Source organism: Chiloscyllium plagiosum, unplaced genomic scaffold (genome assembly GCF_037043375.1).
Source record: "Chiloscyllium plagiosum isolate Xiang-an unplaced genomic scaffold, Cpla_swu_hap1 HiC_scaffold_2, whole genome shotgun sequence".
NCBI classification, from domain to species: domain Eukaryota; kingdom Metazoa; phylum Chordata; class Chondrichthyes; order Orectolobiformes; family Hemiscylliidae; genus Chiloscyllium; species Chiloscyllium plagiosum.
In genome coordinates, this window is record NW_028270140.1 from 129,352,335 (window position 1) to 129,364,791 (window position 12,457).

Below are 12,457 nucleotides of genomic sequence, written 5' to 3' on the forward strand. Positions count from 1 at the left end.
TCCATGCCAGCTTCCAGTCTCTTTTAAAGTTACAGTATACACCTACACCTTCATAACATAGTACATAAAATTGTTTAGGCACTGGGACTAGATGCATCAAAAGATATTGAACCAAGTGAGAGTGTACAATGCAGTGGCACTTGAAAATATTGTTTAGTTATCCCTACAGACCAGAGGGTCAGATGGAAGGTGCCAGGGTCCATGACGTCTCGGATCGTATCTTTGGGGTCCTGAGGGAGAGAGTGACCAGCTTTAAGTCGTGGACATCACAATACTTAAGAGAATGGTAAAATGTGAGAAGGACAGTTTAGAACTTAAAAGGCATGTTGACATGTCGAAGGAATGGGCAGATTAGTGGCAGATGGAGTTTAATGTGAAGAAGTGTGAAGTGATTTACTTTGTTTCAAACCACACTGAAAGACAATATCATAGAATCACAGAGGCTGATAGCATTGAAAAGGGCCTTTCAGGCAAACAATTCTGCACTGATCAAAAACAACCACCTTAAAATTCTAATCTCACTTTCCAGCACTTGGCACATTGCCTTGTATGCCGTGGAATTGCAAGTCTAAATACTTCTTAAATGAAGGAAGGTTTGTGCCTCTACCACCCTTACAGGCAGTAAATTCCAGATTCCCACCATCCTCTGAGCAAAAAACAAAATTTGCTCATACCTCCTCTAAACCTCCTTCCCTTTTCCTTAAATTTAAGTGCCATGATCATTGATCCTTCCACCAAGGGGAAAGGTTTCTGCCTGATAATGCTCCTCATAAATTTATACCACTGACACATTTCTCCCCTGCTCCACAGAAAACAATCCCGATCTCCCAATTACTCATCATAATTGAAACTCTCCAGCCCAGGCAAAATTCTGGTCCTCTGTACCCATTCAATGCAATCACATTCTTCCTAATATATAGACTCCAGACAACACACAATACTATAGCTGTGACTTTTTTAAAAATGTAGTTCCAGATCAATTTCCGGGTTCTTAAATTTTCTGTTTCAGCCAATAAAGACAAGTATCCCACATGCTTTCTTAACCACTTCATCTATCTGTCCTGCTATCTTACCTGGTGGATGTGCACACCACGGTCCCTTTGCTTCTCAGGGTCCTACCATATAATCCATTGTTTTCCTTATCCTGCCCAAGTGCATCACCCCACACTTACCTTATTGAATTCTATTTGCTACTGATCAGCCCATCTTACCATGCTTTCTATTTGGTATGCTTGCCTTTATTGATCAGAACACTTGAATGTAGGTGTTGGGATGTCATGTTGCAGCTTTTCCAGACACTTAGAATACTGCATATGATTCTGGTTGTCATTCTGTAGGATATTGTTAAACTTGAGAGCGTTCAGAAAAGATTTACAAGGATGTTGCCAGGACTGGAGGGTTTGAGTTATAGGGAGAGGCCGAATAAGGTGGGGCTTTTTTTCCGGAAGCATTGGAGGCTGAGGGGTGACTTTAGAGACCTTTATAAAATCATGAGGGTTATAGACAAGGTGAATAGCAAGTGACTTTTCCCTCGGGTGGGGGAGATCAAAACTAGATGGCATAGGTTTAAGGAGAGTGGAAAAAGATTTAAAAGGGACCTTAGGGGCAACTTTATTTATACAGAGGTGATGCACGTATGGCATGAGCTGCTTGAGGAAGTGGTGGAGGCAGATTCACTTACGAGATTTAAAAGGCCTCTGGTTGGGCATATGAATGAGAAAGATTTAGAGGGATTTGGGCCAAATACTGGCAAATGAGACTGAGTCAGATTAGGATGTTTGGTTGGTGAGACGAGTTGGACCGAAGTCTGTTTCCATGCTGGATGACACTATGACCAAAACAGTGCATCTCCAAATTTGCAACTGACATAAAGCTGAATGGGAGAGTGAACTGTGAGGAAGGTGCAGAGTGATTTGGACAAGTTGAGTGAGTGGGCAAATGCATTGCAGATGAAGTATAATGTGAATAAATGTGAGGTTATCCACTTCTGCAGTAAATACAGGAAGGCATATTATCTAAAAGTGATTGATTGGGAAGGGAGGAGTTGCAACATGACCTGTGTGTCCTTGTAAACCTGGCACTGAAAATAAGTATGCAGGTGTAGCAAGTGGTGAAGAAGGCAAATGGTATGTTGTCCTTCACTGGAAGAGGATTTGAGTACAGGAGCAAGAAAGTCTTGCTGCAACTACTAATACTGATTTTCTTAAGCTCCTTCCACTCACTAGACCCAATGTTCCCCAACAGTTTTGGCACATTATTATTTGTCTTCCTTTGAGAAAGTTAAAAGATCACACAACACCAGGTTATAGTCCAACACGTTTATCTGGAAATACTAGCTTTTGGAGTGCTGCTCCTTTGTCAGGTAACTAGCTACCTGATGAAGGAACAGTGTTACGAAAGCTACTACTTCCAAATAAACTTGTTGGACTATAACCTGGTGCTGTGTGATTTCTAACTTTCTCCATCCCAGTACAAACCCAGCACCTCCACATCATTTCTTCAAGAAAACAGACTGAAGTCTGTATTTAACTAGTCTGCCATCTTTTTCTATTCTCCATTATAACTTCCTGTGTTTCTGATTATAAGGGACCTATGTTTATCTTCACTATTTTTCATCATCACATACCTGTAGAAACTTCCACCTCATACTATCTTGGTGAGACCATACCTAGGGTATTGTGTCTAGTTTTAGTCTCCTAAGCTAAGAAGGGATTTTCTACTTATGGAGGGAATGAAACAAAGATTTACCAGACTGATTCCTGGAATGTCAGACTGACTGGGGAGTGAGATCAGTTAGGACAATATTCACTGGAGTTTAGAAGAATGAGGGGGATCTCATAGAAACTTATGAAATTCTAATAGGACTAAATGGTAAATGTTCCCATTGACAGGGGTGTCCAGAACCAGGGGTCATAGTCTAACGATATACAGGGACCATTTAGGACTGAGAAGAATTTCTTCAACCTGTGGTGAGCCCGTGGATTTGTCGGCTGCACAAAGCAGCTGAGGACAAAATGTTGAAAGTTTTCAAAAAACAGTTGGATATGGTACTTAATGTTAAGGGGTCAATGGGTTTGGGGAAAACGAAACAAAAACAGGGCACTGAGTTAGATGATCCACCGTGAGGGTGGAGGCTTGGGGGGGGGGGGGGGGGGCGAATTATTTACTTCCACTCCTACTTTCTATATTTCTATCCATTGGAAGATTTCCTTTCTTGTTCCTCATCAACCACACAATTCCTTTAACCATGCTTTACTCTTTTATTAAAAATTCTTAATCTCCCTTTTATTATTGTTGTTCCTCCATTCTATTTCCATTACTTATCCCCCATCTCCGTTATCTATACAAAGAAGTTTGGCTAAATTCTATACATGATATTGGTTACAAGTCTTTTCATACTCAACATTGATTTTTAAAAATTATTTAGTGCATTCTAACTTCAACATTGGAGTGCGATCTTTTCCCCTTACGGGAATATACTTGTTTTCTTCCTGAACTATGTATGCAGCAAAGGCTCACAATTTACTTCTTTTGTTTCTCGTTTATTCCCGTTAAACTTCACCCTTTCACAAACTGCTGAATTTCACTCTCCGGGTATTTTTAGCTTCCGATTAATTTTGCGACTTTCCGTAAATACGTTAAATCTAATTATATTTAGCAGGTTATTCCCCCCGGGTATTCCCACAATGTAATACGCCTTCGATGGCCTACTTTTTTCAGAGCCCGTTGCAATTTTATGCCGGCTGGACTGGGATTAATTGATCCGAGAGTCCCGCGGTGGTACATTGTTTTAGAGCAAAACAGGGCGCGAAATGAAACCGATCCCTGATCAGGAAAATGAACGAGCGGACTATCAGGAGTTAGGTAAAAACAATGACTGCAGATGCTGGAAACCAGATTCTGGATTAGTGGTGCTGGAAGAGCACAGCAGTTCAGACAGCATCCGAGGAGTAGTAAGATCGACGTGAGTTCTCGATAGAAAACAGAGCTGCCGTCTAGAACTGTGCTGCGCCACACGAAGCTGCTGTGAAGGGTAAAATGTGTTGGATTCGGGATTAGTGGCACTGGAAGAGCACAGCAGTTCAGGCAGCATCCGAACTGCTGTGCTCTTCCAGCACCACTAATCCAGAATCTAGTTTCCAGCATCTGCAGTCATTATTTTTACCTAAGATATGTTGGATGTCACTTTTGCCTTGCAGATGGGAAACGTTTCCCTTCAACTAAGATGAAATAGGACATTCAGTGAAGACCAGATGCAGATCAAGTGGGAGTGACATTGTTGTGCATTAGGACCGCGCGGAAACCTCCTTTTCGGGGCTGAGTAGAGAGAGTAAAGCAATTGGTCGCGAGCTGCCTGGAAGCTCAGTAAAGAGCTGGAGGCTGACTTCTGTTGTGGACACATGGTGGGAACGCCGGATTGTGGCTCCAGGCAGCAAAGGTCTGTATACGGACTTCAAAAGGAAAGAGACACATTTTGCAACTCTTTGTAAAGCTAATCGAGAACCACCGAAGGAGTGAAAGACGGAAACATTATCCGCATCTTCTGTCTTTCCTTTCTCACTGCCCGGGCAGCTTGCGTGAGCCACCTCTCGGTGCTGCCGGCTCTGCCCCTGCGCATGTGCGGTAGGGTTTCCCTCCCCGGGCCGCGAGAAGCTCTCCAGCCGGGTGACGTATGGGTTCAGAACGCGGTGTAGCGAAATGTATCCGAGAGCCGGAGTTAGAATGAGTTACTGGAAAGTGAATTCATTAAATGTTTCTTTGTCAACATTCCTGTCCCTGTTGCGAACTTCGTTCAGGGATAGCGCGCGGGTTGTCCGCCTGCCCTCTTCCTTTCACGGCGGTTTGTAGACATACAACGGCAGAATTGGCATTCACTGAAGCCTGGTCTGGTCCCCGTTTGTGAACCCTCCCTTTATCCGATCAGATCAGTTATAAATGAGAAAATCCTATTCCTTCGAGGAAACATGTCTTACTTCAATGGTCTTCAGTTTATTATCTGATATTATTCTTGAATCTTGACAACGTTTTGTTTTGTCTCTTACTGGGCATTTATAAGCACATGTATTCAAATGTATACATTTTTGCATTCGCTTTAAATGTGTAACGTCATACCGATCTCAGGTTTAATTTGAAGTGAAACTATGGTTTCATTTTATATCTTCCATTTGACGTTTGCAATAATATAGGAATGCTCTCCTTATAATCGTCCCAGAGAAAATAAAACACCGTAGAATATCTTGCATCTGGACCACTTTGTGATTATGTTTTGACAAATTTTTTTCCCCTGCTGTCCTCCGTGAAATATAACCTATTAAAATAATGCCAGTATGCTTCTCAGGAGCAGTAACAGACTGGTTTTGACATTGAGTTGCATACCAATTTTAGAATGTTTGACCAAAAGTTTGATCAAGGTTTTGAGAAAGCATTTAAAGGAGGGGAAGAAAATGAAGAGGAATCAGGCAATGGTAGAACAAAGTGAATTAGGATTACATAGAGGCCTCCCTTTGTGCTATGTAATGGTATGACGGTATCATGATACATTGCTATTAAGTATTTAACTTGGGTTTTTGATGCACTTTTATGAGCAGGGTGTTAGTGTAAGTTAATGTATAATGGGAAAGGTTGGATGTAAGTGGCTGAATTTTGATCCAGGTTGGAAACTTAGACGAATGAGAGATTGTTAGAAAGAATAAGATACTTGAGTAAAGCTGATTGAAAAGGTTTCATGTGGATGTGTCTTACTGTGGAATGAAGTGGACACTATCACTGATATTAAAAATGTGTTGCTGGAAGGCTTATGCCCGAAACATCGATTCTCCTTCTCCTTGGATGCTGCCTGACCTGCTGCGCTTTTCCAGCAACACATTTTTAAGCTCTGATCTCCAGCATCTGCAGTCCTCACTTTCTCCTACTATCACTGATATGGAAATAAGTGAGTTTGGATATAGTGAGTTTAAAGTAGGTCCAACCTGACCCTTTGTGTTTAGTGCTCTCTGAATGAGTGGCAGAAACCAATTGCTGTTTTCTTTGGGAAAATTGCTCTAATTGACATGAATAGGAAAGATTTGGAGGGATATCGACCAAACAGAGGCAAGTGGGACTAGAAGAAAGTGAAGACTGCAGAGGTTTGGCGATGGAGGAGGCCCAGGACCTGCATGTCCTTTGGTGGAGTGGGAGGGAGAGATGAAGTGTTCAGCCACAGGGTGGTAGTGGGGTTGTTTGATGTGGGTGTCCAACAGATGTTCTTTGAAACGATTCGCAAGTTGGTGTGCTGTCTCCCCGATGTAGAGGAGACCACATCGGGAAGACAGGATGCTAATTTGCGGATCGTTCCAAAGAACAACTCTTGGACACCCACATTAACAAACCCACCACCCTGTGGCTGAACACTTCAACTCTCCCTCCCATTCGACCAAGGACATGCAGGTCCTGGGTCTACTCCATTGCCAAACCCTAACCACCCGACGCCTGGAGGAAGAACGCCTCATCTTCCGCCTTGGGACCCTACAACCACATGAAATCAATGTGGATTTCACCAGTTTCCTCATTTCCCCTCTCCCCACCTTATCCCAGACCCAAGCCTCCAACTCGGTTCTGCCTTCTTGACCTGTCCATCTTCCTTCCCACCTATCCGTTCCACCCTCCTCTCTGACCTATCACTTTCACCCCCATCTTCATCTACCTATCACATTCCCAGCTACCTTCCCTGCTCCTCTCCCATTTATCTCTCAGACCCCCAGCCCACAAGCCTCATTCATGCTAAAGGGTTTATGCCTGAAACGTCGATTCTCCTGCTCCTTGCATGCAAGTTGGACTATATCAGTTTGAGAACATGATAAGCATACATTAGTTGGACTGAAGGGTCTGTTTCCATGCTGTATGACTCTACGACTATGTTTCTCCAGAATTCTGTAAAGTCAATCAGACAGCATAGGCACAATTGGCAGGGTAGAATGAGGAAATTGTACTATGTTGTTAAATACAAGCTGATTCCATACCTATTGGCAATGTCACAAGAGGGCAGCATATAAAAGGAACAAAGCTAAATTATTAATTTTAATGCAAGTTTTAACTTGAAATACTAATTTTTGAAGATAAAAAACTCATTTGCTATTCTGTTTGATAAATTCAGTAACTAGGAAGTAGCATGCATTCAACAACTTATTTTGTTTAATCCCAGGACCATAATTGTCAGTTCTGGGAAATAGCAAAATGCAATGGATGCTGGAAATCTGAAACAAACACCAAAAATTCTGAAAAAACAGAAAATCTGGCAGCATCTGTGAAGTGAGAAACAAAGTTAATGTTTTGAGTCCAATATGGCTGCTGTCCTTCAGTTCTGAAGTGGAGTCATATTGGACTCAGCTTTAACACTCTCTCTCTCTCCACCAATGCTGCCAGATATGCTGAGTTTCTGCAGCATTTTTAGTTTTTGTTTGAAATAGTTATGTTTGGTCAAGACAAATTATTATCATTTCACATGATCTTGTAACATTTCAGGGTGTAAGGATTCCCTTCTGTTTCAACAGCCACAGCTTGCATTTCTATTGTGCCTTTACCCTCTCCATAGAATCATATGGCATTGAAACAGACCCGTCAGTCCAACCTCTCTGTGCAACCAGACATATTTCATTTCAAGAAAACTCATAAGAGCAAATGGAGTTTGGGTTTCAACCACATATTAGTCTAGATTATGAATCTCTTGGTGTTAGAGAGGTGAGCGGTCTAGCAGGTGTACTCCATAGTCTGTACCTGTAACAGCTGAGGGCATGCCATCAGTCATGCGGTTATGAAGCTGGGAGTTGCAGAACAAGTTACATTGGAGAAGGCAAAGGTAGCATTTCTGCTAGTTATTTTTCTTCTGCATGGACCTCCAAGGACAATGTATGGTAACAACTCCTGGAACCTGATGTCAATGCTACAAACAGCTTCAACATGCTGAATACCATGTGCAGAGACAAAGCAAACTGCAGGTACTGGAATCCAAGGTATACAAGCAGGAGACTGGAAGAAAGCTAGGCAGCATCAGGAGTCAACGTTTCTGGTGTAACCCATCATGTGCAGACTGTTGCAGAAGCAAAGTGCACAGCTTCAAGTGAATGTTTGACAAAGCTAGAAACAATATAGAAGATTTGTTAGTGAGATGGGCGCTATTACAGAGTTGAAAATAGGTGTGAAATATAGGGGGAGGTAATGGCCTCGTGGTATTATGTCTGGCGTGTTAATCCAGAGACCCAGGTGAAAATCTAGAATTAAGAGTCTAATGAAGAAAATGAAACTTGTTGATTCAAAAAGTATGACGCAGGAAAAGCACAGCAGGTCAGGGCACATCCGAGGAGCAGGACGGTTGACATTTCGGGCATGAGCCCTTCATCAGGAACTCAAACAGTTTGGGAGAGGTGGTGGTGAGGTGTCTTCATAGAAATGTGGAACCTATCATTGTGTTTTTGAATGTTTATGTGTAAACTCATTTAACTTGATGTTGGATGACTGTCAAGAATATTATCTAAACCAGTACAACCAAAATATTTTGAATTTGGATTTCAGTCTATTTTAGTTTGGGCTGGCATGGTGGCTCAGTGGTTAGCACTGCTGCCTCACATCGCCAGGGACCTGGGTTCAATTCAACCCTTAGATGACTGTGCAAACTCCGTACAGATATTCTCCCTGTGCCTCCATGGGTTTCCTCTGTGTGCTACAGTTTCCTCCTAAAGTCCAAGGGTGTGCAGGATAGGTGGATTAGCCATGGGAAATGCAGGGTTACAGGATAGTATAAGGATGTCTGACTGGGTGGGATGCTCTTTGGGGGCTCGATGTGGACTTGATGTGCTGAGTGGCCTACTCCCACCTTTAGGGATTCGATGATTCTGTGATTATTTGGCAATGGTTACCATTACAGGAACAATTCACTTAATATTTCATTGAATGATAGACATTTCAGAATAGAAATGTAGCCCAGTATACAGCCATGATCTCATTGAATGGCCTACTTCTCCTATATTTTATGGTCTACCATATTTGTGTTTACTCTACATGGAAGCAAATTCAATGTATTCATATTTACAAAAAGTTATGTTCTTAAGTGTTTTGGCTGATTCTATCAGTTTAACATTTTCAATAACTATTGGCAGCAATTCATTCAGTTTAATAACAGTTTGCCTTCTGTTTCAACATTTTGCAAACTTCCTTCTTTGTGATTCTGTTGCTGATTTTAAGATGCATCCTTGCCAACTAACTGCACAAAATGAAGTATCTGAGTCTTTGTGGCAAGTTGTGAAATATCTAATGTAGAATGAGTATACATGTTGTTTGGTGCTGTGTACTTTGTTAAACCATAAGTTTGACTTTGAATAGAAGACTCCATTTTATCTCTTAACTTTCAACAATGTGAAATGTCATAAGCACTTGAAAGAAAAGTTAATTAAAACCCGGTGCCAGTACAAACTTCTAACCATACAGTATTCACATTTTCGAAATGATTGGCTGATTGCACTTTCTAGTTAGAAGATCTCATTAGCTTCTAGAATCAGGCTAATTAACTATCTTTATATTGTGCAAGGATTGGCATAATGACACTGTGGTCAAGTGTTAAAATTTTAGCATTATTACAACCTGGTCAAGAGGGGTTGGGTAGCCTTCTCCTTGTTTGACTGCTGAGAGTTTTTTAAATTGGGAATTAACCTGTGAATTAGGAACATATGTAGGCCATTCAGCCCCTCAACCCTACTCCACTTTTCAATAAAATCATGACTGGTCTGTTTGTGTTTTGAATGCCACATACCTATCTAGATAGGACAGTGAAAAATACATTGGTATGCTTGCTTTTATTGGTCAGTGCATTGAATATAGGAATTGGGAGGTCATGTTGCGGCCATACAGGACATTTTTGGAATAATGTGTGCAATTCTGATCTCCCTGCTAGAGGAAGGATGATGTGAAACTTGAAAGGGTTTAGAAAAGATTTACAAGGATGTTGCCAGGGTTGAAATGTTTGAGCTGTAGGGAGAGGTTGAATAGACTAGGGCTATTTATTCTGGAGCGTTAGACGCTGAAGGGTGACCTTTATAGAAGTTTATAAAATCATGAGCGGTATGGATAAGGTAAATAGCCAAGATTTTTCCCTATAGGGTGGGGGGAGTCCAAAACTAGAGGGCATAGGGGAAAGATTTAAAGGGACCCTAAGGGCAAGTTTTCATGCAGAGGATAGTAAATGCACAGAATGAGCTGCCAGTGGAAGTGGTGGAGGCTCGTACAATTCAACATTTTATTCATATCCCCAACATCTGGCTGTATATATGAATAGGAAGGGTCTGGAGGGACATAGGTCAAATGCTGGCAAAGGGGGGGACTAGGTTTCTTTAGGATATCTGGTCAGCATGGATGAGTTGGAACGAAAGGTTTGTTTTCGTGCTGTACATCTCTCTGATTCTATGACTATACTCCCTATGAAACAGTGATTCCCTTTCTGAATAAGATTCTATCTACCTCCATCTTTAAAAATGTTCAGTGACATCTTGGACTCCGCCTTCAGTGCCTTCTGAGGAAAAATTTCAAAGTTGTACAAATCTTGAGAAAAAAACATTCTCCTCATTTGTTGTCCTAGAAGGGTGACTTCTAATTTTCAAACAGTGCTCCCGAGTTCTTCAATTACCAGATGTCCACCTTTATCAGGATTTGGAGATGCCGGTGTTGGACTGGGGTGTACAAAGGTAAAAATCGCACAACACCAGGTTATAGTCCAACAGGTTTAATTGGAAGCACACTAGCTTTCGGAGCGATGCTCGATCGAGCCCTCCACAATCACCTGATGAAGGAGCATCGCTCCGAAAGCTAGTGTGCTTCCAATTAAACCTATTGGACTATAACCTGGTGTTGTGTGATTTTTACCTTTTTTATTAGGGGCATTCAGAATGTTATACACTTCCATTAAGTCTTCCCTGGCTATTGCAAACTCCCTGACTGTTCAACCTTTCCTAATTTATCTGCAAGCCCCCTCCCCCTCCCTCTTCCATTACCACTGCAGACTAACAGGATAGATCAAGCAATTTAAAATTTAAATCCATTCAAACCATGCAAATTGGATGGAGAGATAAAGATAACCTGTTCAGCAACTCAGGTTCCTATCTCTGTCATGTTTGTGTTCTCTCTTATTCCAGTGTCCTGAGGCATAGCACAGAAATATGCAGCACAGCTCAGCCTCCAACAGTCCAGAGAAAATAGACACCGTCTATTCATTCTCTCCCTGTAGCAAAAACCCTCCAATCCTGATATATCCTTGTAAATCTTTTCTGAACCCTTTCAAGTTTCACGACATCCTTCCTATAGCAGGGAGACACTTCAGAATTGATAGGTAGGGTGAATAACAGGGCTCAAAGTTAACTCCCGCATTCTAATCAAGTTTGGGGAGTTTCTTAAACATACCTGTAATTTTGAGATGCTCTGATGGGGAATAGATGTTGGCTCTCACTCACATAATTTCAAGGTGATTACTGCTGACAAGGCCTTGCAGACAGGTTGTCACCATTTCAGTGGCTTTGGAATGTGGAAGATAAAATTGCCTTAACATTTGTATGATTGTGAGATTGAGATTACAAGTTGTTTGCACGTGATCTCTGTTATTGTTTCATTCAATGAATTGCTTTCCAACCAGTAAATTCAACAATTATTTTTGATCATAGAGCTTGATTTTGCAACAATACATTTAAGATTTTAATGACTGAACCACAGGATCACTAATATTGATGAATTGTAATCTGAATTATTCATGCTGTTTTCACTATAGTTCTTGAGATTTAATTGTACAAGCGATGCTGGGTCTGAGACTCTGGTGAGGCTTTACAGGGTGATGATGAGTGGTCTGATCATCTTCATTAGTCTTATGGGGGCTGGTTATACCCCTAGTAATTTCAGTCACACCAGACGACTTCCAAAGGATGATAGTCAAATGGTTTACAGTCCAACTACAAGGTGCAGAGACAATCACAAGAGTGATGCCAAGTAAATATTTTATGTGTCCCTCCTTGTAAAGGTGTCTCCTGTACTTTTCCAACAAATCTTTTATGCTAACCACAGACAGTAAAGAGCCAACAGACTCTTTTATTATGGAGCTATGAGTGGCGATGACCCCAATTACTGTTATAGTTTCTGTGGATGTGCTGTTGTGAGGTTCAGTCAAGTATACTATTTTGCAAAAGCATGGACAAACATTTGCTTGGAATAGGGTACAGGTGGAGAAAAGGATTGGCATCCATTCTTGCTCAATATTTCAGGTTCTATTTGGCATTAATGTGTAGAAAACTTGTGCTTCAGGATGACTATCAACCGTTCAATGAGAAGATCTACATAGAACTGTGGATAGTGTAAAACAGAAACAAATACAGAGGTTGCTGGAAAAGCTTAGCAGGTCTGGCAACATCTGTGAAGAGAAATCAAAGTTAACATTTCGGCTCTGTTGACC

The 12,457-nt window shown here is 41.4% G+C and overlaps 1 protein-coding gene across 3 annotated transcripts in view; it reads left to right on the forward strand.

Moving 5' to 3' along the window:
• Positions 1 to 4,280: 4,280 nt before the first annotated feature.
• Positions 4,281 to 12,457, forward strand: part of acsl1a (acyl-CoA synthetase long chain family member 1a) — a 175,459-nt gene continuing 167,282 nt past the window's right edge. For 2 of the 3 annotated variants that reach the window (XM_043705803.2, XM_043705794.2), the window contains exon 1: positions 4,281 to 4,438. In XM_043705803.2, coding sequence (XP_043561738.1) covers positions 4,401 to 4,438 — 38 coding nt within the window. In that variant the 5' untranslated portion in view covers positions 4,281 to 4,400. The remainder of the gene's footprint in view (positions 4,439 to 12,457) is intronic. The other variant, XM_087973477.1, reaches the window with a different exon arrangement.